The sequence below is a fragment of the Nanorana parkeri genome, unplaced genomic scaffold, assembly GCF_000935625.1.
Source record: "Nanorana parkeri isolate BGI_ZX_2015 unplaced genomic scaffold, ASM93562v1 scaffold203, whole genome shotgun sequence".
In the NCBI taxonomy this organism is placed as follows: domain Eukaryota; kingdom Metazoa; phylum Chordata; class Amphibia; order Anura; family Dicroglossidae; genus Nanorana; species Nanorana parkeri.
The window spans coordinates 1,293,425-1,317,678 of NW_017306471.1; the positions used below are offsets into that span (position 1 = coordinate 1,293,425).

The window sequence follows — 24,254 nt, forward strand, 5'->3', positions numbered from 1 at the left end:
TGAAAGGAAAGATCTAGTAAGTATGGAAACTATGTAGTACGTTCTTCAGAAATAAGGATAAATAAGGCCTGTTCTGCCATTTTATTGTACAGTTTGAGCTTTAAACCTCACAAAACAGCTTCTGTAGTAGTGAGTGAAAGCTCTTCTGTTTACCTGTACAGGCTTGTGGTTGAGCATTTGTATAGGTTTTACAGCTCATGTCTTCACTATCTTCATGTTACACGCAATCACCTTAGTGGTTCACCATCCTTTAAAGGGTAGATACTATTTACCTATGTCAGATGCTTACAAGAATGTAACATACTTGGGACTGCTTTATTTTTGGATAACACTAAATATATTATTGTCCTTTAAAATAATTCAGTAATCCTGGACTGAAGATGATTTTAAGCTCCCCTTCTGTAGGCTCTCCCACTTTTTTCTGTCCATTCCCATTGCAGGAGCCATTTGTGCCTTGACATTATCTTGGAAAGGGTAATATTGAGATGACAGCATGATGACCATTATGTCGCCTTTCCATTTAAAAAGAAGGTAATCTTGTAGTTTGGTTGTAGATACTATGAGGTGTCTATTCCTACCTTATCTGTTCTTTCCTTCCGCTCCCTGTTTTTGGGCTCTCGTAGACTCCCCCACTGTTCAGAATTGGGTGCCTTTGTTTACTTGGCTGCTTTGTAAGTTTAAAGGAGAATTACGGGGAGAGTGAAATACACTCATCCCCATAATTGGAGCCGACGTGTGGCACTGAAGCTGTCGCACTTCAGCTCTGTAGATGGAGAACTGAGCGATCGCATACCACTGATCACTCAGTTCCCGATCTTCTCCCTGCAGATAGCTGTGACAGTCAGTCATCGCTCACCGCAGGGATTCCCTCTCTCCGTTCCCCCAGTGCTGACTGGAGGGATAGATGTGAAAGGGGACAGGCCCAGTTGGCTCTGCCTCCAGAGAGGCAGAGCCAGCTGTCAATCAGGGTGAATCCTGACAATATTATCTAGATATGTCTAGGCTGTGATGCGGCTCTGCGCGTTCAGCATACAGCAGGCAAGAGCTCGCTATATGCTGAGTTTTGAGTCGCAAGAGGACATTAGTAAGTGTCCTCCTGTGACCTTTAGGAGAACTACGGCCAAAAAAAGGTTGGGCCATAGTTCTCTTTTTTTTAAAACTTTCATAAAGTGGCAACTGGCCCCGGAATGTTAGGGGATTCCTGCTGTCGTTCACAGTGGCAAGGAGCATAGACCTAGAAGGATCAGTCATTTCATGGAGCCTGTTTTCAACCTTGTCCCCCTTTTTATCCATTCCAGCAAGACTGTTAAAGAAGCTTCATGCAAAGTTTAGATTATAGGCCCAATTTAATGTAAATGCCAGCTTTGTTTGCAAACCTCAGCCCCATTCATGTCTGTCATATCATGCACTGATTTTATCAAGCTTAATTTCAGATTCCTACCATTCCTGTTTTGGAGAAATTACAACCCTTCTCTTCCTGTAGTGACATTTTTTGGTTGTGGGTATATTTATGCTTTTAAAATGCACATTCTAGAGTAGTTGTGTTGTTGGGATTGTGATCGGTCTGAAAGATGCTGGGTTGTTCCCGTAGAATACATTCTGTACATGGGAAGGTATAGGCAAGCCTGTCACATGTATTGTAGAACAGACTGTAACAGCGTAGAGATTATAGTTCAGGCTGCCATTGTGTTATTACCAACAGTAGGAAATTAGCCGTTTTTTTGCCCCTTTCTAGGTAGATCTCCAGCTCTACATAACAGACCTTCATGGAGATGGTATGAGCTCTCAGCACCATAGATTATTCAGGATGGTGGCATCCACATTGAGTATTACACTTAATCAAGACACCAACTGACTGCCAAACATTTTACCTTTCCTTAAAAGTGAACTGCTGCATGTCCATGGGCTTTCTTCTTGATGGGTTATCCTTTATATGTAGTTAATTATCCATGGTGTTAAGTAGAAGGGTAGCTGAACTGTTTGCCCAGCTTCTAGGTAATCCCCTATCCACAGAAAGCCATATTATGTTTACACTGTCACCGCACCTACAGCATGACTTACAGGCTTGGCCTATATTTATTATGAGATAATAGTATTAACATAAAGTGTCTGCAGCCTGTATTAGCTATGTCGGCACACAGCTTTCTGCTGTGGATTCTTTTTTTTTTTTTTTTTTTGCCTTAGAAAATATATAATTACTGTATTGGTCTGTGAATACACGTCGACTCTACTGTAGATGAGCAGTTTTTTTTTCCTAAAGGGCTGTTCTAAAGAAATAATACACAACATTGTATAGCTGCATATCTTTTTGTCATGGCAAGTTCAATCTGTTTGGTCCTGTGGCTGCTGATTAAGCAGTAGTTTGGACGTTGTTTCTGGACTGGGATCTTTGGCGTATTTCTTGATGAGGTCCTGTTCACAACAACATTGGCTTTTAAACGCTTGTCTGAAGAGAGATGTGTACAGAAGGCATTTGACGAGCATTTACTGTACAAAGTATTTCTTTTTTCTTTCAGCTTTGCAGTACTTTCTGGTATTGTGCAAACACTGGACTTGAGTTTAATTTATTTTTTGTTTTTACACAGCGCACAACAATTAATACCATATGTAGTGGTTTGCGCTGCAGCATGGGTCCATTGGCACTTACTGTACTTGCATATTGGGGTACCATTCTAAATTAATGGCACCATGAAAAATGCTGCTCTTGAAGTAAAATGCATGTTTTACTCCATGTTAACGCAACTCATATGTCTAAGGGGCCCTTAAAGGAAGCTTGTGACCGGTTCAAAGAAACTCCAGTAACACTAGTAATCTTTGTATAACCTTCAGTACTTTAGTATTGTCTCAATATCTTGACAGTCCTCCCTAGGTGCCCCAAAAGAAACACAATCTTAGGGGTATAGGGTGAACCCACACAATTCCCTATATATTCTGCCATTCAGTTATTCTTAGGTCTGTGCATTATTATCCAGGTTTCAATAAAGTTTTTTTGTAGGTTTTTTTTTTTTACACACACAACATACACACAACGCACTGGTTGTTGCCTTAGGGACCAATCACCAGACCCAACAATTGTTGAGTGCTGAGTATATCTAGCAGTATGCAAACTTTGACTTCCACAAAGTCAATATTTGCATAGATTCTTGGAAATGGGGCTCCTGGGTCACATCAGGGAAGCAGGACAGGTCTGTTGAAGTGAACCTATGCTTTGCCCAAGCAGGATAAAGCAACAAGTTCACTTTAATGTCAGGCACATTCTCACCTTTGCTTTGCTCTGTTCACCACCGGGAGCAAAGAAATATCTGGCACATCCAGATTTAGGGATCATGTGACCACTTCAACAAAATTGCTTAAAGCTTGTTTAATGTTGTGCTAAAGGTGTATAAATGCTTTCTGTACCTAATGTTATTCAGTTACTAGCATTTACAAGCAAATGCCTAATGTGAAAGGGCCCTTACTAGTAACAAGGCTTGTTCCGTCTGGGGCTCATCTGTTACCTTGTGACAAAGAACACTTTGCACTGGCACTCAAAAAAATTCTACAGAATGATTAACAACTGGGTACATTTCAGAGACAAATTGTATGATTCATCATGCTTCCATGTAATGTTGTGACTACAGTAATGTCAATAAAGTAATAAAAAAAATTTGTATGCTTTTTTTTTTTTTTTATTATTATAAGAGATCTGGAATCCAGAAAGTTAATAGATTCACAAAGCTTTCTTCTTGTCTGGGCTGGGGGCACATTTATGTTAGCATTGTTTCCCATTGTCCATTGAGGGACACAGAAATTCAAAAATAGTCGGGTTATACGGCCATCTCCAGGAGGTTGGGACATTGGCAAACAGAAAAATTCTAAGCCAGGCCCTTCATAACCCCTTCTCTAAAACCATAGTCCTTCGAACTGCAAGACCCAGCTGTTGTTCCCTATACAAAAAGTGCAATAATATAAAGTGCTAGTGTGCTTTTTGTATTGTTCACATTAGGGATGTCTCGATACCATTTTTTTCAAGACCAAGTACGTTCCCCTCATGTACTCACTGATGGCAATTACTGATACTTTTAAAGGGACATGTGACATTTTTTCTAAAACAATACGGACTAATTCATTTTTTCTAAAACAATAGGGCAAATTCTCACCTCGCCAGGGTTGCATGTGGGTCTCTCCAGGGTTCTGTGGGTGGGTGCCGGCCTGAAAGGGTAGGTGGTGACCTGAATGGGCAGGTGCCAGCTCTGGGGCTGTATGTGTTGTGTGGGGCTGTCCAGAGCTGTACCTGTGCCGGGAAGAAGATACTGGCCCTTTTACATTTTTAAGCCTGATCGGCTGCCTAAAGTCCCACGCTTGTGGGGACCTCAGGCAGCCTGCTGGGGACTTGGCAGTAGCTGTCTTTGACGGTACTTGCCCGTTCCCACATCTCCTCTTTCCCGGCACAGGCACAGCTCTGGACAGCCCCACACCATACATACAGGCCCGAAGCTGGCATAAGACTGGCACCCGCCCCGTTCAGCTCACCATCCCACCCTTTCAGCCCAGCACCTGCCGGCCGAGCCCTGGAGAAACCTACATGCAGGCCTGATGAGACCTGTATGTATCCCTGGTGAGAAACTGCCGTAAAATCATTAGTCTGTATTGTTTTAGAAAAAATGTCACATGTCCCTTTAAGAAAAAGTATTGGTAATTGGTGTCGGTGAGTACCTGAGGGAAAGTACTTGTACTTTGTCTTGGAAAAAATGGTATCGGAACATCCCTATTAAATACATACACTGAGAGGCCAGATTATTATGACCACCTGACGTTTGTAGGCGAATTAGCTATAATTAGATATAATTTTGCGCTGAAGTTGCTAGAGGGTCAGACCATTATAAATAGGGAAGCAGGTTGTTTACAACGATGGTAGAAGTGATTTGTTTATGAAGATATGGGTAAACAATGCGATTTAACAGCCTTTGAACGTGGGATGATTGTTGGCGCTCGGAGCCATGGAACGAGTATCAGCAAAACAGCAGAATTTGTTAAATGTTCAAGAGCAGCTGTTGTTAGTGTTTAAAGACTGGACTGTCAGCGGAAAATCTGGGTCTGAACGTGCGAATTGTGGCCGTCAGCGACTAGTCAATGTTAGGGCAGAACGGAGAGTGGCAAGACTGGTACAAGACAGTGCAGTGTCAGATTCCTCGCATTACCTTTCAACATCTTGTGGAGTCACGAGGCGGCCCAACGAAGTCATCTCGTGGCCCAACGAAGTACTGATGGGATGTTTTACGTGCACAGATTTTTACTTCTGCCCAACTAATTTTGAGATGTTGTACCCCGTTACACCATGCTGCGCTGAAAAAAGTACAGCAACTGTACCCATTAAAACAAGGCAAATTGCCTTTTCTGTGTGGCCAGGCTTTTACACCTCCCTACCACACAGCACAGCCGGAAATCTGCTCTAGTTATGTAACCCAGGTCTTGTCCCTTCCCCATTCTGTGACTGGGTAGTGAAGAAGAAGAAGAAGAAGAAGCAGGCTATTTAGCTCATCTCTCTACTTGTTCCACATGTGAGCTTGTTACTTGCCAGCATATTTACATGCAGTGCTCTTGATTGGCTCTGAGTACTACCCCTCTTTCCCAGTATGGGAGCTTCTGAATAGAGGATTGCAAAAGAAACATAAGAGAGCAGGTGGCCAGGAGATCTAATTTTATCGAATGGTCCATTTTGAGACTGTAAAAAAAGAAGTCTTGTGAAACTTTTACAAGTCCCAGATGGCGATAATGCTCTGAAATAGCCTCCAGTCAAGCATCCTTGTATGTCATATTAATGTGCTGCAATATTTTATGATGCTCGCTATAAAAAGCCACTCTCCAGAAAGATTTCTTTCCAGCAAAGAAATGCTGGCGGGGAATATGGTAATGAATGTATTCTGTATATTGCATTTGATGTGTTATCGGTAGGAACAGCCTGGAAGGCAAGGTAAAGATGTAAAAAGGTGTAAAAAAAAGTGGTATAGAATTAGACATAATAGCCAGTGAGCTGCAAAAGACGCTTTTATTAAGCTTTAAAGTTAGATTTAAGTTTGCACATACAAAAATAAGGAGTTAAATGCAAGTTGTGTACATGGATTTCATTTCCAATGGTTATTTGATAGCCTTGGTGGACACAGATTAAGCATAGATAAAGCTTTGAATAGAAAAATAGAAAAAGGTATATCAAATGCTATGCCTCCAGATTAAAATGTTGAAAGCAAATTTGTTTTTCAAAACAGTATTAGAAACGTTCGGTATTATAAAATCCTTTTCAAGAAGTTAGGCTGGCCAAAAATGTGAAGGAGAACTCTCAAGTATAACTTTAAGCACACTATAATTTCACATTTTCCTTCTAACCCACACATGCAACCCACACATGCAAAGGTTTGAATTTTAGATGCAGTGTGTGACTCTCAGTATACACAGGTAGATTTTAGCACGAAGGATCCCAAGAAAAATACAGTCGGAACATTTAATATTGGCATCAAAAATTGCCGTTTATCGTTCATTTCATTTTCACCTTTTGATTAACTTTTTATTTTGAAATGAATTGAGTTTCCAGATGAAAACCACACTGACTGTTAAAAATTTGTTCGGTCGAGAATTTCCCAACATGCTCCGAAGATTTTCGGGAACATTGTCGTTTTTGTCTGTCGATTGCACAACAGATATTTGAATGAACGTTCCGAAACCACTACTTTCATACAAAATTCGAACCATGTATATTCTACTTTAGGGAAAGTATGAGAAAGCTCCCGCCAGAGTTGAAGTTAAAGGACCACAGTCTAAAAACAGACTGCCAGGCGAGTTAGATTCTAAAACTTGCTCTACTGTGTGTGAATGTGTGAGGTTCTGCCATTGATATGAAATCATTTCCTCTGTGGCATAGACTGATGTGAGTGTCTCAACAATTTGTTGATTTAAATTAAATAGTGATTGATCACAAAAATCCATCCCAGAAAATTGTTTCATTACCCAAAAGTGCTCAGCCAAACTCAGTGCCTAGAGGTCAAGGAGGGTCTACAAATGTAGGATTGTTACCCAGTTTGACCATGATCCCTAATAGAACCAGTCTTCCCTCTGGTGAACAGGACATCATGAATGGTCATTACTGCATCCCCTAGGATCTCTTGATACCCTATGACCTAACAACCACTGTACCCGGCACAAAAAAAAAATAAGGTGGCTAAAAGTCTAAAAAGGACTTATTGGTGTGGGGCCTTTAAAATATAATTATTTCCTGAGTTACATTACCAGCAGAAGAACCAAGAGAGATATGTACAATGGGTGCAAAATAAAGTGGAGGTGACAACCAGGCCTACATGCCACGTATTTAGTACGTCAATTACTATGCACATGTAAGCAAACCTTTAAAGAGGTACCTTTTTAGAAATGTTATTATTCATTTAAAAAAACCACTCCCAATTGGGCACTAACTCAATTGGTGATTCAGCCAGTGAAGATAAGAAACTTGTGTATTCTAAAACAAGTAATTATTGGTATCGTTTATACCTCTATTGTCTCCAGTTCACAATCTTTTGTAACTTTATGTTTCAGAGACCTTAAATTGATTGCCATTACATTATTATTCTTTGTACGCTGAGGCAATGATAATGTTTGACAGAGGACGACTGAGCTGGGGACAAGAAGTTAAATGCACCACAGGCCAGCACTAACAAGATACAGTATGTATGTCGGGTTGGTGGTCCGTAATGGAGATACTTTACCATTCAGACATCAATCAGAGCTGGAGCCGCAGCATTTATTAGAGGGAAGACTGGCAGCACAGACTCCCTTTGCAGGTCCAGCACCATGACCACTTTGCATGGTACATATTCTCTAGCCCACGTAAACCTGTCTCTGCCATGAAAGGGCTAGATGGTTGTGTTTGCCTCTGGGGTCAAAGGTTCCCAGTTTTCCCCTGATGCTTCACTATGTTAAAATCAGTAAAGGGTAACTGTATTGTAAAAATTAATTTTCCTGTAGCGAAGCTCTAACTTTACAATATATTAAAGTAAACCTAAAACAATGCTGCAAAATTAAGTGCACTGCATATACTCGGCAGACACCCTCCAGTGCCACATTCCACTGTTATACGGCCTGCCTGGCTTCCAACCAGAGCCTCCTAAAAATGCTAAATTTCTGAAATTGAGAGATGTGCATTTACCCTACTCCTTCTCAGACCTATAAACAGGTCTGAATACTATCATATGGAAGGTGGAAGGCGTACCTAGCCTTATGTAAAAGGGGTGGCCAGACTCTGTAGATGTAGCACTGGAAGTAGCCACTATCCAACTGCAGTGTTACTTTTTAGCATCAAACAGACATACTTGAAAGTATAGTCTGAGCATTAGTGTATACATACTCATCACTTAATGCAAATATTTATATATGAATTACTTTAAAGCATAGCAATGTGAAGCAAGCAGTATGCATTGTCCTAACGACCCCAAATAGGTCTACAAGTCTCCTGATTCAGGTACATAGGTTGTTGCCCACCCCCGAGGTGCCCTGTTGAAGCTGGGTCTAAGGAACATAAGTTGTCCAATGGGTGATTCTTCAATTTCCGCTTGAATCTCCTCAAAACTATAGGGATCTACTCCACCACCTACAGATAGACTTCCAAAGGGTAATGGTGCTCTGGAAAAAATTAAGACAAAAACATTATCAATAAACATTGTTCATTTCATTTGACGTGTATGTTTGCAAATGAAAACAAATCAGCCATAATGGATGACAGGCTTTGCAAAAATATAATTGTGACCAGTTGTACAGGGCATGAGAACTCCTGAACATATGTGTAAGGCCTGATGGAGCCCCTTTACATGTTACACAAGCTTTACCACTCTCTGTAAGTCCCTCCTAGATTTCCTTTTCATGACCCTGTAAAGCCACATTTATTTCATTTTAAATCGGTTGTAGGAGCTCATGTAAAAGGTGGCATGTTAGTTTCTGGTATCTGATACCTGACACTGCTTATCTTGCCACAAGGCAATCTGCAGATGTATATATGGAGGCTGCTCTAGTTGGCCTCTCCTTAAAAATTTACAAGTTTCTTGACTTTCATGCTGATCCAATGGCCCCAGTGTTTTCTAGGTCTAGGTTGGAACAAGTATGCAGATTAGAAGTCTTAATTTCATTCTGGCTTTACAAACCGGCATGCTTGTTCTGGGATTTTCTTGAAGTCAGAGCCAGGCATTTACTAAAGGTGGTGAGCAATGGCAGCCTCTGTATTTCTTTTGGAGCGTTTTTTTTAACCTTCCTGCTAGCCCAAGTCTAACATTTAGGGGCTGATGTATACATTTTTCTCCCAGCGTTTAGCTGTTCGCACAGCATTACAGCTGCCAAATGGAGCCAAGGAGCTTAGGAGAATCCTATTGGTCAATCTATTGACAACCAAAAAAAGAACTGACAGTAGTCCTAACAGTTGCTAATTCTATCCAAAACAGAAAATACATGAAAACAATACAATAACGTTTTGGATAGAAATACAATTAATCTGGACCCTAACACTTAGCTATGACTTAACTGCTTCTTTGGTCCAGTCACAACAGGTCACCAACACACGCACAGATGAATTTAATATCTCTTTGATATGTTTATTGAAGAATGTCACAGCATGTCATTAGAAGCTCATGCTAGCGTTTTGGAACCTCGCAGGGACCCTTCATCAGAGCGACATAATGACTTCTTCAGTCCAGTCTAGTGAAGTAGGTTGATTTAGGTTCCCTCTTCTGTTGACCATGACAGGAGCCTGAGCATTTAGTCATATGATCTCTGCTTAAAGTAGTATTAAACTTTTAAACTTGTTTTCAATAATGAATCCAGATCAAACAAATAAACATTGCCCAGCAAAGCATTGCTTTACATTTTTGCACAAACAACTACAATCACCTTTTTTCTGGACTGCTACTTCCAAGTCTTCCAGCCCAGCTTCCCTGCACTTTCTGTCCAGTGCAAGATCACAAAGGACAGAGCAGTCTCCAGCAACTGTTCATCTACTAGCTTGGAGAAGGGAGGGGAGGGGGCCAGGGGGGGGGGGAGTAGCATGATTTGCTGTGTATGGGGAGGGGGGGGGGGGGGGCGCGGGGGGGGGGGGAAGAAGTAGCTGGATTTGCTGTGTCTGTGTATTTTCTGGAGACACACACAGCTTACTAGCACACGCAAGGGTGACTGTAGAGCACTCTGCTTGAGAAAGGATGCACTCTAAAACAGGATATCAAGACCAGTGCTCAGGTGACCAGCTGATTCTGCAGGAAACTAAAACTTTTAAACATCAAGGAGCAGCATCCATTGTAAATGATGTGAGTAGCATTTGAAATAGCTTAAAATCTTTTAACTTGATCACTTTCAGGGGTGAATGAGCAAATCTGAACTTTGATCCTCCATGTTGACAGTGAACATGTCACAAAATACCTGTTTTAGACATGTAGGAGCTGAGAAGAGCATTTCCTTCTCTAAAATAGTATAGTACAGTACAGTATAGTGTGTAGTTTAGTATAGTATAGTAGTATATAGTATTTGATCATTGGTCTATTTTGCTGCAACCTTTTACGACTCATCTTTTATTGAAGGATCATAGACTTGCCTGTTATGTGAGCGGTGTTTGACATTTATGGGTGTTTGCGGAGGTGGTGGTAATGATTCTTCGGTAGGTATGACATGCTCCACTAAGTGTCCCCCAATCCAAGGGCAATAATAAGGGGTGGCTGTGTTGTTGAACTTCTCATATGGCATCCCCTTTAAAGGTCCAGAGTAACCTGGTATTGGAAAAACAGAAACTCAATATACAACACAATCATCCGGGTGCATTTATTAAAATAGACACAATTAGAAGAAGAGGAGGCAGCATATCACATGCATGCCAACAGTCATGCCAACATGTCTGTGGATAGTCACTTTTTTGTGGTGGAGACAGTGGAGCTCACTGGAACAAAAAGTTAAGGCATAGCACTTTCCTCCCAAGCTCCAGTGCAGGGATTGTGTAGGAGCCCTATTCACCCCCCACGAATATGAAAAGCCTTGCCCTACTTATAACATACGTTAGGCAAATGCAACAGAACTGCAGTCAGGAAGGGGGACAGCGCAGTGTGCAAACGTGCAAAGTTGACTCCCTTTAATTGATAGCCGTGTTAAACAAAGGGTGGGAGGGCACAGTACACTTCCCTTTACTAAGACAGGGAACTATTAATGCTTAAAACATCTTAAGGCCCCCTTCAGATGAGAGTAGGGAAAATACAAGAACATTTTGGAGCAGACAGGGTTTTTGGATGTAGACAGAGTTAGATAGGGATCTTGGGTGTGGTTAGGACAAACCCTGCTTGGAAGTAGATGTGTCAAATGGGCCTGTCTGTTACCCTGTAATGTATTAAAGAAGAACTATGGGGTCAGTGCTTTTCCCCATAGTTCTCCTTAGGGTAACGGGAGGACACAAACTAGCGTCCTCCCGTTACCCTAAGCTCAGTATACCGTGAGCTACAGCTCGCGGTATACTGAGACGCTGCAGCCGGAGCGGATCACGACTTAGCTAACGGGATCCGCCCAGCTGCGTGAGTGACAGCTGGCTCTGCCTATCTAGAGGCAGAGCCAGCTGTACCCGCCCCCTCCCCCGTCCGTTCCGCCAGTCAGCGCTGGCAGATCGGAGCGGGGAGAGGGGAATTCAGCCCCTCCCCCTGTCACGGCAGAGAGCCGTGACAGGATCGAGAGGCGAGTGAACCCGGTATGTGTTCGCTCACCTCCCGATCTACTGAGCCGACCTGTGACAGTCTCATTGTCACACGTCGGCTAGAACTATGAGGTGAGTGAAAAGCACACACCTCATAGTTCTCCTTTAATTCACACTTACCTGAAGCAATCATGTCTGGATTCAACTGCATCTTCATCTGCAAGACCTTGGCAGATTTCTCAGGGATGTTTGGTGGAGTCCGATTTTCTCCAGGGACTATGTGTATCTCTGAGCGGAAGTTCTCTTTCCCATCAACTCCTGCTGAGCCAGAGAGGCCATTGACAGCTGTCTGATGAGCGTTCAAGGCGTGTGCATTGCTACCTGGCTGATAAATGAAGAGACATTGTATTACATGGCTTCAGTAATCCCAAACAAAAATGACCTTATGTGAAAAGAATTCCACTTCCCAAATATACAGTATGTGTGTATGTATTGCAATTCAGACCTACACAGAGATGGGAGTCCTAACATTTATGTAATTTTGCTGTGAAGTTTATTGTTCTGTCAGCCGCCATTTTAGGTGGATAAAACGAAAAGATCTGGATTAACATGCAGTACTGTATGCTGGTTGGTGGAAACTAAACCTATAAAGACCCCCAACCTGCTGCAGATCATTTCTCAGCCTGGGTTTCATGATGGAGATAACAATGGGCCATGGCTGCGCAATGTGCTGCAACAAGGCCACCGCCACGGGCAACAATGACAGAGTGATAGCAGATGAGCCTAATTGGGAAACAGGCACAGCAAGATGTCACCCTCTCACTAGAGATTTTAGTGATTAGGTTTACATACTATACCATAATGGTAAATACTGACAACCTGTCCAATGCTAAGCTGCAATGACTTCCTAGGGGTTTGCATTATTCCAATTTTTCATAAGCATTTGTGAGTGTTAGAAAGCACTGGGATACATAAAGAGGGTATATGGGTGGTAAATGCTTACACCTTAGTGGGTACATGAGATATACTGACCAGGGGATACTTTTAATGATTTCTTGTAATAATGGTACACAATACAATAACTCTGAAAAACACGCTTGCAGAATTGACCAGAACAATTCATTTTAATACTGGGTTGCTATTGCTACGCTCCTTCTAAACACGCTTCCTTCCTGGCTGTTATATTGACAGTATTGCTTGAATACTTTTTGGGTCACTGACCTGCAACGAATATTTATATCAGAAAATTCAGAATTCTTTATGTGCATACTTGCACTGGGTTGGTGACACAAACTAGAGAAGCCAGAGCATCAGTGAGACAACCAGGAAACTACCATTTGCATAATGGGAAGCCAGCAATGGCAACCTTTATGTTTTCTTCTTTATTAAAGATAAAAATGATTGCAGCGTGTATTCATTAATAAACCATTATACACATTTTTTTTAAAAAAGCAAACAGTATTAGTACCTTAATTTGACCTGCTATCAGCCTTTTGCAGTCCCTGTACAGCAGAGCTCAGACATGTAGAGTGAAGAGCAGTACTAAGAGTCAATCATTTGTGCTGCAGTGCTCATGCTCTAGCAAGGGCCATGTAGCTAGGAGTAGAGAGATGAGCTTAGTAGCCTGCTGCTTCACTTTTCAATGTCCTATCACTAACTGGGGGATGGGATGGGAACAGCAAGTGTTGCTTAACTGCAACAGAGAATAGCAGGTCTCCTGACTTGCCAGACAGAACTGTTCTGTGTGTCATAACTTTGCAAATCTCAAAGTGGATGGACAGAAGTGCAAATAATTGGCAGGCAAGACAGCTTTCATATATGTATATCATATCTGTAATTTTCTTGCTTGGAGTTCAGCATTGCAAAACTTTACTCACATGAATCCGATCTGATGGGTATTCAAATGTATACCTCTGAACACGCTTCTGGCGCTCCAAGTACATACAAGAGCCACGGTTGTGTTGTAATGTGAGCTCTTCCATCATTAAATCACGCGGGATACTGACCTTCTTACCCAGGTCCAAAGTAGGGCCTACAAGAACAGGAAAAACAAATTAGGAGCCATGCTCACCTCTCGGCCTCTAGGCACACCAGACTGTAGATAATACCATTGGGCTGTTAGTCTGGCCGCTGTATTTTTAAGTGTGTTAAACCGCAGTTTTCCATTTAAAGGAGAACTATGGGGTCAGTGTTTTTCCCCATAGTTCTCCTTAGGGTAACGGGAGGACACAAACTAGCGCCCTCCCGTTACCCCAAGCTCAGTATATCGCGAGCTACAGCTCGTGGTATACTGAGACGCCGCAGCCGGAGCGGATCCCGACTTAGATGACGGGATCCGCCCAGCTGCGTGAGTGACAGCTGGCTCTGCCTATCTAGAGGCAGAGCCAGCTGTACCCGTCCCGTCCATTCCACCAGTCAGTGCTGGCAGATCGGAGCGGGGAGAGGGGAATCCAGCCCCCCTGCCGTGACAGGATCGAGAGGTGAGTGAACCCGGTATGTGTTCGCTCACCTCCCGATCTACTGAGCCGACCTGTGACAGTCTCATTGTCACAGGTCGGCTAGAACTATGAGGTGAGTGAAAAGCACTCACCTCATAGTTCTCCTTTAAGTAAATTCAAGGGTAGTCTTAAAAAATAAACCTCAATGGGTGTCAGTCCAAATCAATGTTCATTAAAGTGTCTATAAAGCCTGTCAATGAACATCTCCTATTTAGTTCCTCCTGGTCTGTTAAATATACCATTGAATGTCTTTTATTATGTGTTTTTAAGTTGATCCTGCCAGAAATCATATGAACTGACAATTTTTTATACTTTATGCCTGTGCTGACTGCTATCAGTTACATTGTTGTTTGAGGACTATAGGACCGTGCCTCTCTATGTTATGGTATGGACAGTATGAGAGGGGTTCAGCTTTCTAATCCTGCTTCTATTGACAATGATACAGAATGTAGAGTGAACATTGTCATCCTGGGACAGGAAGTTTGTAACTGGCAGAATCACCAGATGAAAATAAAGGGGGGGAAAGCTTAAAAAAAAGAAAACAAATACAGGCATCACATCTAAGGATTGGAAAGCTGCAGTATATTAAATTTTTGTTTTGGGATTTAGATACATCTGTTCTTGTATGAAGAAGTCCTTCTATACACCGATCAGACTAAACACAGTCTAGTCACTAGATGGCAGTATTTACCTTTCTAAAACGCAGGGATAACTGCCATTCCACTCTGAAGAGGACAGCATGCATCCTGTCTAATGATTGTCTCAGAAAAGCAATAAATATCCTGCGTCACTGAATTTAACAGCACCCTCCGAAATTTGAAGGGGCCATCCCAAATTCGGTGAACAAATGCCATCTTCTATGCACACATGTGAAGAAGGACATCTTTGTGCAAAATAAATATGTATTTTCCTGGTTTTGCTTGCCTGAAATGTTGCTGGTTGGCATAATGGGATTTGTAGTTAAAGCAAAGTTGGAGGGCGAGAGTTGCTCACCCCTATCCTATTCAGTGGTGTTTAAAAATCCAAACGCCCAGACCTTAATACTACTTTAATATAGCATATAAAACTGCTACACAATCCATTTTGTAATTTAATGTAAATAAAAATGATCTTTACTTTTCAATATGTAGTTACTGTAATTTTTTTAAACTGCCAAAAAATTTAAGTCGTGTTGTAAACCTGGTGTATGAAATGCTACCAGAAATGTAATTTCTGTTAGTATTCAATTCTGCTTGTGTGATTGGCTCACTGATTTTCCCAGAAGTTGACACTAAGATGAAGAACAATTTTAGACACCCCCTGCAATAGGAATTGAATTATTGGTGGGATAAATATGCCTACTAGATGCAATTTATTAGAACATTGAGTGGACCAAGTGGATATAATGAAGGCTGACCCTCCCATTCAGACGTCAGCCTGGAAAAGACACGGTGAAACAAACTGCTATTTCTTTAGAACAGAAAAAGGAAGGAATCTGTCTTACATCTGAGTTTCACTTAAAAAAGATTTTTTATGCAACTAGAAGCTGGGAACTTGCTATGGCTGGATTTACTATTAAGCGTGGTAGGTCAGAGTGTATAGCAGGGGTCTCTAAGTAACTGGCCTGCAGCCCACAGATGGCAGGGTCACTTATATGAGGGTTGAGCCTGCACCGGGCCATATCAGGTCAGCAGGGGGGCCCGAGAACAGAGAGGGGGCTCTTACCTTTTGCAGAAGTCAGGGGAGTAGCTATGGATGCCACTTTGTCTGGGATTCACCTGGACAGTCCGGGTTTTGAGTCCTGTTTGTGCTATGTCCGGGTTTCAAGCCAGCTGAAACCTGGACACATGATGTCATGATGTCAGGCGCACAAGGGCAACCACGGAGTCCTGGCATTCCAACTTGAATGCATGGTGGTGGCACGGGACATGGAGGGATGCTGGAATTTAGGGAGCAAGGAGGTGTCTGAAACACAGGGTGCAGATAGGTCTTGAGGGCATAGGGGTTCTGCTTCAGGCAGATGTGTTGTTTGCTAATTCTCCTCACTTTCTCTTCTGGCTGTCTCTCCTCACTCTCCTGTCTGTCTCTCCTCACTCATCCTCCTGGCTGTCTCTCCTGGCTCTCTCTTCTCACTCTCTGCCCTAGCTCTCCTCATTCTCTCTCCTGGCTGTCTCTCTTCGCTCTCTTGGCTGTCTCTCCTCACTCTCTCCTGGCTGTCTCTCCTCGCACTCTCTCCTGGCTGTCTCTCCTCGCTCATCCATCTGGTTTTCTCTCCTGTCTTTCTCTCCTCACTCTTTTCACTGGCTCTCTCTCCTCACTTTCTCTCTCGGATGTCTCTCCTTGCTCTCTCTCCTGGCTGTCTCTGCTCACTCTCTATCCTGGCTATCTCTCCTTGCTCTCTCTCTTTCCTGGCTGTCTCTCCTCACTCATCTTCCTGGCTGTCTCTCCTCGCTCTCTCCTCTAGCTTTCTCTCTTCACTCTGTCTCCTGGCTGTCCCTCCTCGCTCTCTCCCCTGACTGTTTCTCCTTGCTCTCTCCCCGACTGTCTTTCATCGCTCCCTCTCCTGGCTGCCTCTCCTTGCTCTCTCCCCTGGCTGCCTCTCCTTGCTCTCTACCCTGGCTGTCTCTCCTCACTCTCTCACTCTCTCCCCTGGCTGTCTCTCCTCACTCTCTGTCCTGGCTATCTCTCCTCGCTCTCTCTCTTTCCTGGCTGTCTCTCCTCGCTCATACTCCTGGCTGTATCTCCTGGCTCTCTCCTCACTCTCTCCCCTAGCTCTCTCTCCTCACTCTGTCTCCTGGCTGTCTCTCCTCACTCTCTCTCCTGGCTGCCTCTCCTTGCTCTCTCCGCTGGCTGTCTCTCCTCTCTCTCTGTCCTGGCTGTCTCTCCTCTCTCTCTGTCCTGGCTGTTTCTCCTCTCTCTCTCTGTCCTGGCTGTCTCTGCTCATGCAGCCCCCATGGAAGAAGAAACCATGCACAGTGGCCCCAGGTCATTTGAGTTTCAGAACCCTGGTCTATAGGCAGTAGAAAAAAGAGGTTGCTTTCCTCTGTTTACTAATAGAAATACATGTATCTCATATAAGCTTATTTACACATTGTCAGAATATTCTAAGCTAGGCTCGGCTCAATAAAAAAGGAAATTCTAGCAGTGGGACATAGCCTTGGGTACCAAATGCTGTGTGTTTAGAGGCTCGGGTAATGGAATTTCAGGGGGAGGTTGGTGGGACATCATATAACCCATGCCTTTATAAAAATGCCTTGATATACAAGCAATGTCTTGCAATAAGAGCAAAATTATGTAGAAAAGCGCCACCCGAATAAGGCTGTAGCAGTGCGAGCGATGAGTCTGTGTAACAAAAATGCAATGTCACATTGGATAGATTCCTTGCTAAGGTTTCACGAAATGAAAAATATTCCATTGAGCCGAGAGATAGCAGTGATTGCATTAGTGATAGTGAAAGTTGTCCTACACAATAATCCTCCTCTCTCTTGTCCCTCTCACACCGGCCACAAAGGTACCTGTAATTGGTTTATTTTTCTTTATATTTTGTACAGTATTATATTACAGTATTGTAATCATTTTATATGAATATTTTTGGGTTGTGGAACGAATCATCTGAATTTCCATTATTTCCTATGGGGAAATTCGCTTTGATATACAAGCGCTTTGGATTACAAGCATGCTGCCGGAACGAATTATGCTCGTAAACCAAGGTGTCACTGTATTTATATATCTTGGCTATGATAATAAATCGAATTAAGTTTTCAATAAACCATTTACTTTTTTTTAATAGCAAAAATAAAAATAAAAAAGCATTTACACTAATGAACTAGGGAATGTTTTAAAAATGTCTCCTGTTAACCTCACTTTGTGCGTGGTTTGTACCTCTGATTACCTTACACCTTCAGTGGCATATCCAGGGCATGGTGTCCTACTACTGGACTCTGATGTAAAGGGGGCCTCTAGGGACGCTTATATAAGGTGGGACTCTGGAGACTCTGATGTAAGGGGGAACAACAAGGACTGTAAAGTAATGGGGGAACTCTGGGGACTGAGTCCCCCTTACAACAGAGTCTGATGTAAGCGGGGACTCTAATGTTAGGGGGTTCTTTGATGTAAAGGAGAGCTCTAGTGACTCTTATGTAAGGGGGAACTGTGAAGTGAGGGACTCTGGTGATTCTGATGTAAGGGGGACTCTGATGCGATATTATGGTAAATTAATCTAAAATATGGGTGTCTGTTTTTGGAAAGGGGTGCAATTTCAGTGTTTGCCATAGGTGCTATTTTCTGTAGATACGCCTCTTTACACCTTATAGTCTGAATGACCAATCTCTATTTAATTCCCTTCACATATAACAAAACGTTTTAGTAGAAGCCCTACATAAACAATCCATTCAATTTGAATCTAGTCAGGGTAGGCTTTTGTGCTACATAACTATTGGTACATCTCAAGAGGATTGTTCAATAACTTTTGTATGGCCAGGCTACTAGCTTGGTTGCTTCTCTTAAATTCCACTATTGGTTATACATGCAGTGTCAAGATTGTGATAAGCTGAGTATTCAGACCTTCCCTTTTTATGTTCAGACACCCAGGACATGACTGGTACACTTGTTTTAACAACTTCTTATGAATTCACAAAAGAACTCGGATTGTGAAATGCTCACCTTCCCCTCTTATTTCTCGAACTATTGCAGATGCCAAACCTTTCCTCTCCTTCACCAGATCTGCATACGTGGGAAACATTCTCCTGGCTAGGAAGAAAAAAGAATAATTATACCACAAGGATTTCATGTAATCCCCTTTCTTCTACAAGATCATTTAATATTTCAACTGCACATCTAAGAGATTTAGGATAGGAAAAGAGAGATAGCTGTTTATGTCTGTGCTTGGCTATAGGTCAGAGTTTTGTAAAGTCTCAGACAGGAAGCCAAGTGTATCTCTATTGGGTTCAAATAAACTATTCATTGTATTTGCCTTTTAAAGAAGAACTCCAGACAGAAATAAACCCCCCCCCCCCCGCCCCCCCGTATTGCAAGGGTTAATTGCTCATTTTAATCTACGATTTAAACTAAAAAAAAGAAATACCTGAACCACAGACCCGCCTGGCTGCTAGGCCGGTCCCTTCAGCCTCACTCCCAGGGCCGGTGCTGCCACTAGGCAAACTAGGCAGCCGCCTAGGGCGTACTGCTGCCTAGGGCGCAGCTTCAAACACTCACCCCTCCCATGGCAACCCCCCCATCTTTTTTAAATTGCAAATTGCAGGCTGGTTATTGTACCCACCCACTGAGCAGAGGAGCGGAACTAAGAGACAACTTTTTCTCTCCACTCATCTGCTCAGTGGGAGGGTTTCAATAGCCGATCTGCTATTGGCTATTTCAAATTAAAATAGCCAATAGCAATCTGGCTATTGCTCCTGGCTGCTTACATTACACTCCCCCTCCGCTCCAGCAGTCTAAGGACCTGTGAGTCATCACATACTATACACCAAGGGACATTCTATTGCCAGAGCAGAAGAGGAGAGAGGCTGCAGGGAACGGTCTAGCAGCCAGGCAGGTCCATGGTTTGGGTATTTCTTTTCTATTTTACCTATTTTGACGGAAAACAAGCATTTATCCCTTGCCATGCTAGGGTTAAGCAGTAAAAATCTGATAGAGGTTCTAAATCTTTTCCACTCTATCAAGAACTAGAAAGAACCCGTATATGTATATCTATGTTTGTTTTCAATAAAAATGTATACGAGAAAAAACTAAAAATACGTTTTTAGCTTGACATGCACGTTAAAATGGAGATTTTACACTTCTGAAGAATAACCTGAATTAGTTCCAAGATTAAATAAAAGTACAAAATGCAGGCTATGGACCATTTCCTCTCCTAGTTTATAGCTACAATAAGGTGACCTTCTTAAGTATTCAAAATTAAGGAAATAAGAAAAGAATTGCAAATTAGATCTGTCACAGTTTACAAACAGATGTGCGTTGTTCTCCTGTGTTTGGAATACATGTGAAACGCAGGTCAGCAAAATCCCATTTGAACTGCAGGCAAAACAGATCAAAAGGAATGATATGCATGGCACTGCCCATTGTCCTGAAATGAGGACTAATCCTTTTATATTTTTGGGATACGTGATTAAATGAGACATGTGAATACCTTCTGTTCTAAGATGGCTTTACTGAGCTACACAGTGATTAGGTTGGGGGCTTTTTTATAAATGCATTCACATACCCTAACTATTAACAAAACTGTAGCTTTTTTGTGTATCACTCGGCTGCAGATCCTCAAATCATCTCTGAATTCACACTGACCCTGTCCTTCCTTCTGGATGGGGCTACTTTTGTTCCCCATGATCAGATTTGGACCAAAGCAGGTCCGAACAAGAAAGTGCCATGGGCACTTCCAGCCATTCAGCTGCGGGGCAAACATTCCGCACCCCACAGCTGCATGTAAACAAAGGGGCAATATGCTTGTGCTTATGTCATTTACCTTACGGCCACATTTCCCAAATCTAGACATGTAGCCATATATGGTCCATGACGTCCCTTTACTGCAGTCTGCAGGCAGGGGATTCACTGCCCACAGCTGATTGAGCAACATAGAAGGAACTTCCTTCTGTATTTGGGATTAGCTGCTTCCTGGTTCAAAGAAGCTCAGGTTCGGACCAGGTTTAGTCCGAACCTGAGCTCAACCCTTCTGCTAAACATCTCTCTCTCTCTCACTCTCACTCTCTCTCTCTCTCTCTCTCTCTCTCTCTCTCTCTCTCCCTCCACCATCCTAGCACACATGTTTATGCAATATAGCAACATATTTCCTTCTTACAGGGTTACTGTGGTTGTCCATTAATCTCTCCTTTAGAGGTAACTCTCAGCATGTCTTTTCCAACTACCTCTCTCTCTCTGGTACAAAGGGCACCTTTACACAAGAGTGAACTCATATGGTATGGTGCAGACCCAATTACTAACCCATTTTAATGGGGAACCCTTTTCCACATACTCCTCAGACCAAACTTTCCCTAAAATCTCCACCCACCTGCCCTTATATATCATTTAGAAGTGACAGACGTGTTGCCTGGTTCCCAAAAGGTGGGACTTTGTCTTAAGGGGCCTACCACCTCGTTACTAACATAAAAGCCAAGAAACTAGTATTTTCTGAAAGAGAGTTCAGAAATGACAGGACCCATATCCTTTTAATACAGGGTTCCTTTAAGACCTTTGCAAAGATTCTCCTGACTGTCACTGTGGTTCTTCGTACCATGCTGTAACTTTAAAATATTAGTGCACTTTAAAACAAAGTGCACTTATCCTTTTGACCCCTTTAAGATGACATCACCAATCCCTCCCTCCTCCTGCCCAGATGCATACTTACCAAATTCCAGCAGGCCATGCTTCTGTTGATTGTTCATATCCTGTGCCAGACGTGTCCCTCTCCTTGCCATGCCTGTGTAGTACATCCCCATTTACTTCTATGGTGCTTGTGTCCTGACCAGGAGACGAGCCCCATAGAAGTCACTGGTGCTCTACTGCACAACCGGCAAGGAGAACAAGATGTCCACCGCAGGATGTAAACTAACAATAGAGGTCCTTTGGAACTCAGTAAGTATGCATCTGCACAGGAGGAGAGATTGGTGATGTCATCTAAAAGGGGTAAAAAGGATTAGTGCGCTTTGTTTTAAAGTGTGAACAGGTCACTACATGAAGTCTCATCATGCTAGGCTATATTATACATGAAAGTCAAGGACAGAGGAGGAACTAGTATTTGGTTGTAGAGAGAATCATTGGTGGGTGGTCATGTTTGATGTTAACTCAAAATGTTCAAACAAAGCTAGTTAATCCTTATTTTTTAGTTTATTTTTTTTTTCAAACAAACGTTTTCATCAGGCTCTAACAACAAATGAGAGGCCACACTGTCTGTTAACCCAACATGGTATATCCCCGACCATGTAACACGGTAGTCTCCGGTCACATCACCGTCCACCGACCGCAGTAGGCAGTGATGCGGTCACCGTCCACCGACCGCAGTCAACCAAGATTAATGCGTTTCAGGGGCAAGCCCCCTTCCTCAGAATCGTGATTCTGAGGAAGGGGGCTTGCCCCTGAAACGCGTCAATCTTGGCTGACTGCGTTCGGTGGACGGTGATGTGACCGGAGACTACCGTGTTACATGGTCGGGGATATACCATGAAAACGTTTGTTTGTGAGTACTTTTATCCCTTGTTTTATTTATTGTAATAAACGATTTTACACACGGAGGTGGCGCTCTGTTCCCTTTTGTTTTCTATATTCGTGGTGGAAGCCCCAGAGCCTTGGATGAGCAGACCCTCAAGTCTGTGTAAAAAACTGTGATAAATTGTTGAAAACTTTGAGTGTGCAACAGCAAGTGGATTGTTCAGCTGGCAGCCATTAGCGCCAAGAGCTAAAGAAAACTTTTTGTCTGATGTGAACATCTAGGGTTTTTTTTACTCTGTAGCTTAACCTACAAATTGGATCCAACTTGAATTTCCCCTTTAACTAATGACTTCTCCTCCCTTAAACCTATAAAAGATTGTTCTCGAAATCTATCCATCAGACTGAAACTCGCGTGCTTCCAGGACTGCCGTGCTTGGTGAGACATGGGGAATTTGCTTAGCATTGCATAGTGACGTCCGGTGGCCTTCTTCATTACAGCAGAGCGTGGAGGTCAATCAGATTATACACAGCATGCATAAGTTACAATGTATCATTCCTAAAAATAGACCACCATTACAGCTGCCAGGATTTAATATCAGCTTTCAGAATATATTAGAGGAATTAAAATACAGAAACCTGTGTCACTAGGCAGCAACTCCAGTTAGATCTGTGTAGGCTATCATTTTACATTGCAGATCTATTAGGAATAATGGCAGATATGTGGATAACATTAAACATGACTAATCTGAAATATACCTAACATATATTCATGAAATATTTAGGAGATATTTCATAAGTCAGTACCAGAGCTGAAGTGACCCTACATGGGACTCAAGGCAAAGTAATAGCTATTGACACCCATCTATATCTTGCCATTAGCTTACAAAGTGTTTCAAGGTATCTTTACTAATTGGCAAATCTTCTTCTCTATGCTTGAGGAACCCCGACCACAGGTGCTCTCTGTATACCTGCTTTGACTTTTACTTATACCCCTGTTCTGTGAGACATACAAAGAGACTGCCCTTATGTGGGTGTGTGAAAAGGCAATACAGTGAAAGTGCACCTCTTTGTAAGATAGAGAAAGAGAGAACCCCTGGGTGTGTCAGATAGAGTTGAATGAGAGTGCCCATATGAGATATAAAGAGAGTCTAGCAAAGGTGCCCCTGTCCTGTAACAGAGAGAGAAAATTCACTGAAATTGTCTGTGTATGAGAGAGATTGAGACTGTCCCTGTCCTATAACGAAGAGAAGAACCAGTGAGACTGCCCCTGTTCTATAACGAAGAGAAGAACCAGTGAGACTGCCCCTGTTCTATGACAAAGAGAGAGACCGGCGAGAATGCCCCTGTCCTATGACAAAGAGAAGGACCAGTGAGACTACCCTGTGCTATGACAGAGAGAGGGTCCAATGAGACTGCCCTGCCCTATGACAGAGAGGGGGTCCAATGAGACTACTCTGTCCTGTGACAAAAAGAGGGACCAGTGAGACTGCCCCTGCGCTATGACAAAGGGAGAGACCAGTGAGTGTACCCCTGTCCTATGACAAAGAGAAGGACCAGTGAGACTACCCTGTGCTATGACAGAGAGATGGTCCAATGAGACTGCCCTGCCCTATGACAGAGAGGGGGTCCAATGAGACTACCCTGTCCTGTGACAAAAAGAGGGACCACTATTCAAACAAACGTTTTCATCAGGCTCTAACAACAAATGAGAGGCCACACTGTCTGTTAACCCAACATGGTATATCCCCGACCATGTAACACGGTAGTCTCCGGTCACATCACCGTCCACCGACCGCAGTAGGCAGTGATGCGGTCACCGTCCACCGACCGCAGTCAACCAAGATTAATGCGTTTCAGGGGCAAGCCCCCTTCCTCAGAATCGTGATTCTGAGGAAGGGGGCTTGCCCCTGAAACGCGTCAATCTTGGCTGACTGCGGTCGGTGGACGGT

General features: G+C 42.9%; 1 protein-coding gene across 1 annotated transcript; it reads right to left on the reverse strand.

The window, feature by feature from the left end:
* Positions 1–8,465: 8,465 nt before the first annotated feature.
* Positions 8,466–18,889, reverse strand: MYOZ3 (myozenin 3). The gene is made up of 5 exons (XM_018555585.1): positions 18,811–18,889; positions 13,549–13,703; positions 11,852–12,056; positions 10,595–10,766; positions 8,466–8,646 (listed from the first exon to the last, which is right to left on the reverse strand). The coding sequence occupies exons 1-5, from the start codon at positions 18,887–18,889 to the stop codon at positions 8,466–8,468; spliced, it is 792 nt and encodes a 263-aa protein (XP_018411087.1).
* Positions 18,890–24,254: the final 5,365 nt, after the last annotated feature.

Coding starts and splice junctions, on each gene's coding strand:
- MYOZ3 (XM_018555585.1), bottom strand. CDS start 18,889: ATGTTTCCCACGTATGCAGATCTGGTGAAGGAGAGGAAAGGTTTGGCA. Junction 13,704..18,810: donor TCGAGAAATAAGAGGGGAAG/GTGAGCATTTCA, acceptor CTGTTCTTGTAG/GCCCTACTTTGGACCTGGGT. Junction 12,057..13,548: donor ACCCATCAGATCGGATTCAT/GTGAGTAAAGTT, acceptor TTCATTTATCAG/CCAGGTAGCAATGCACACGC.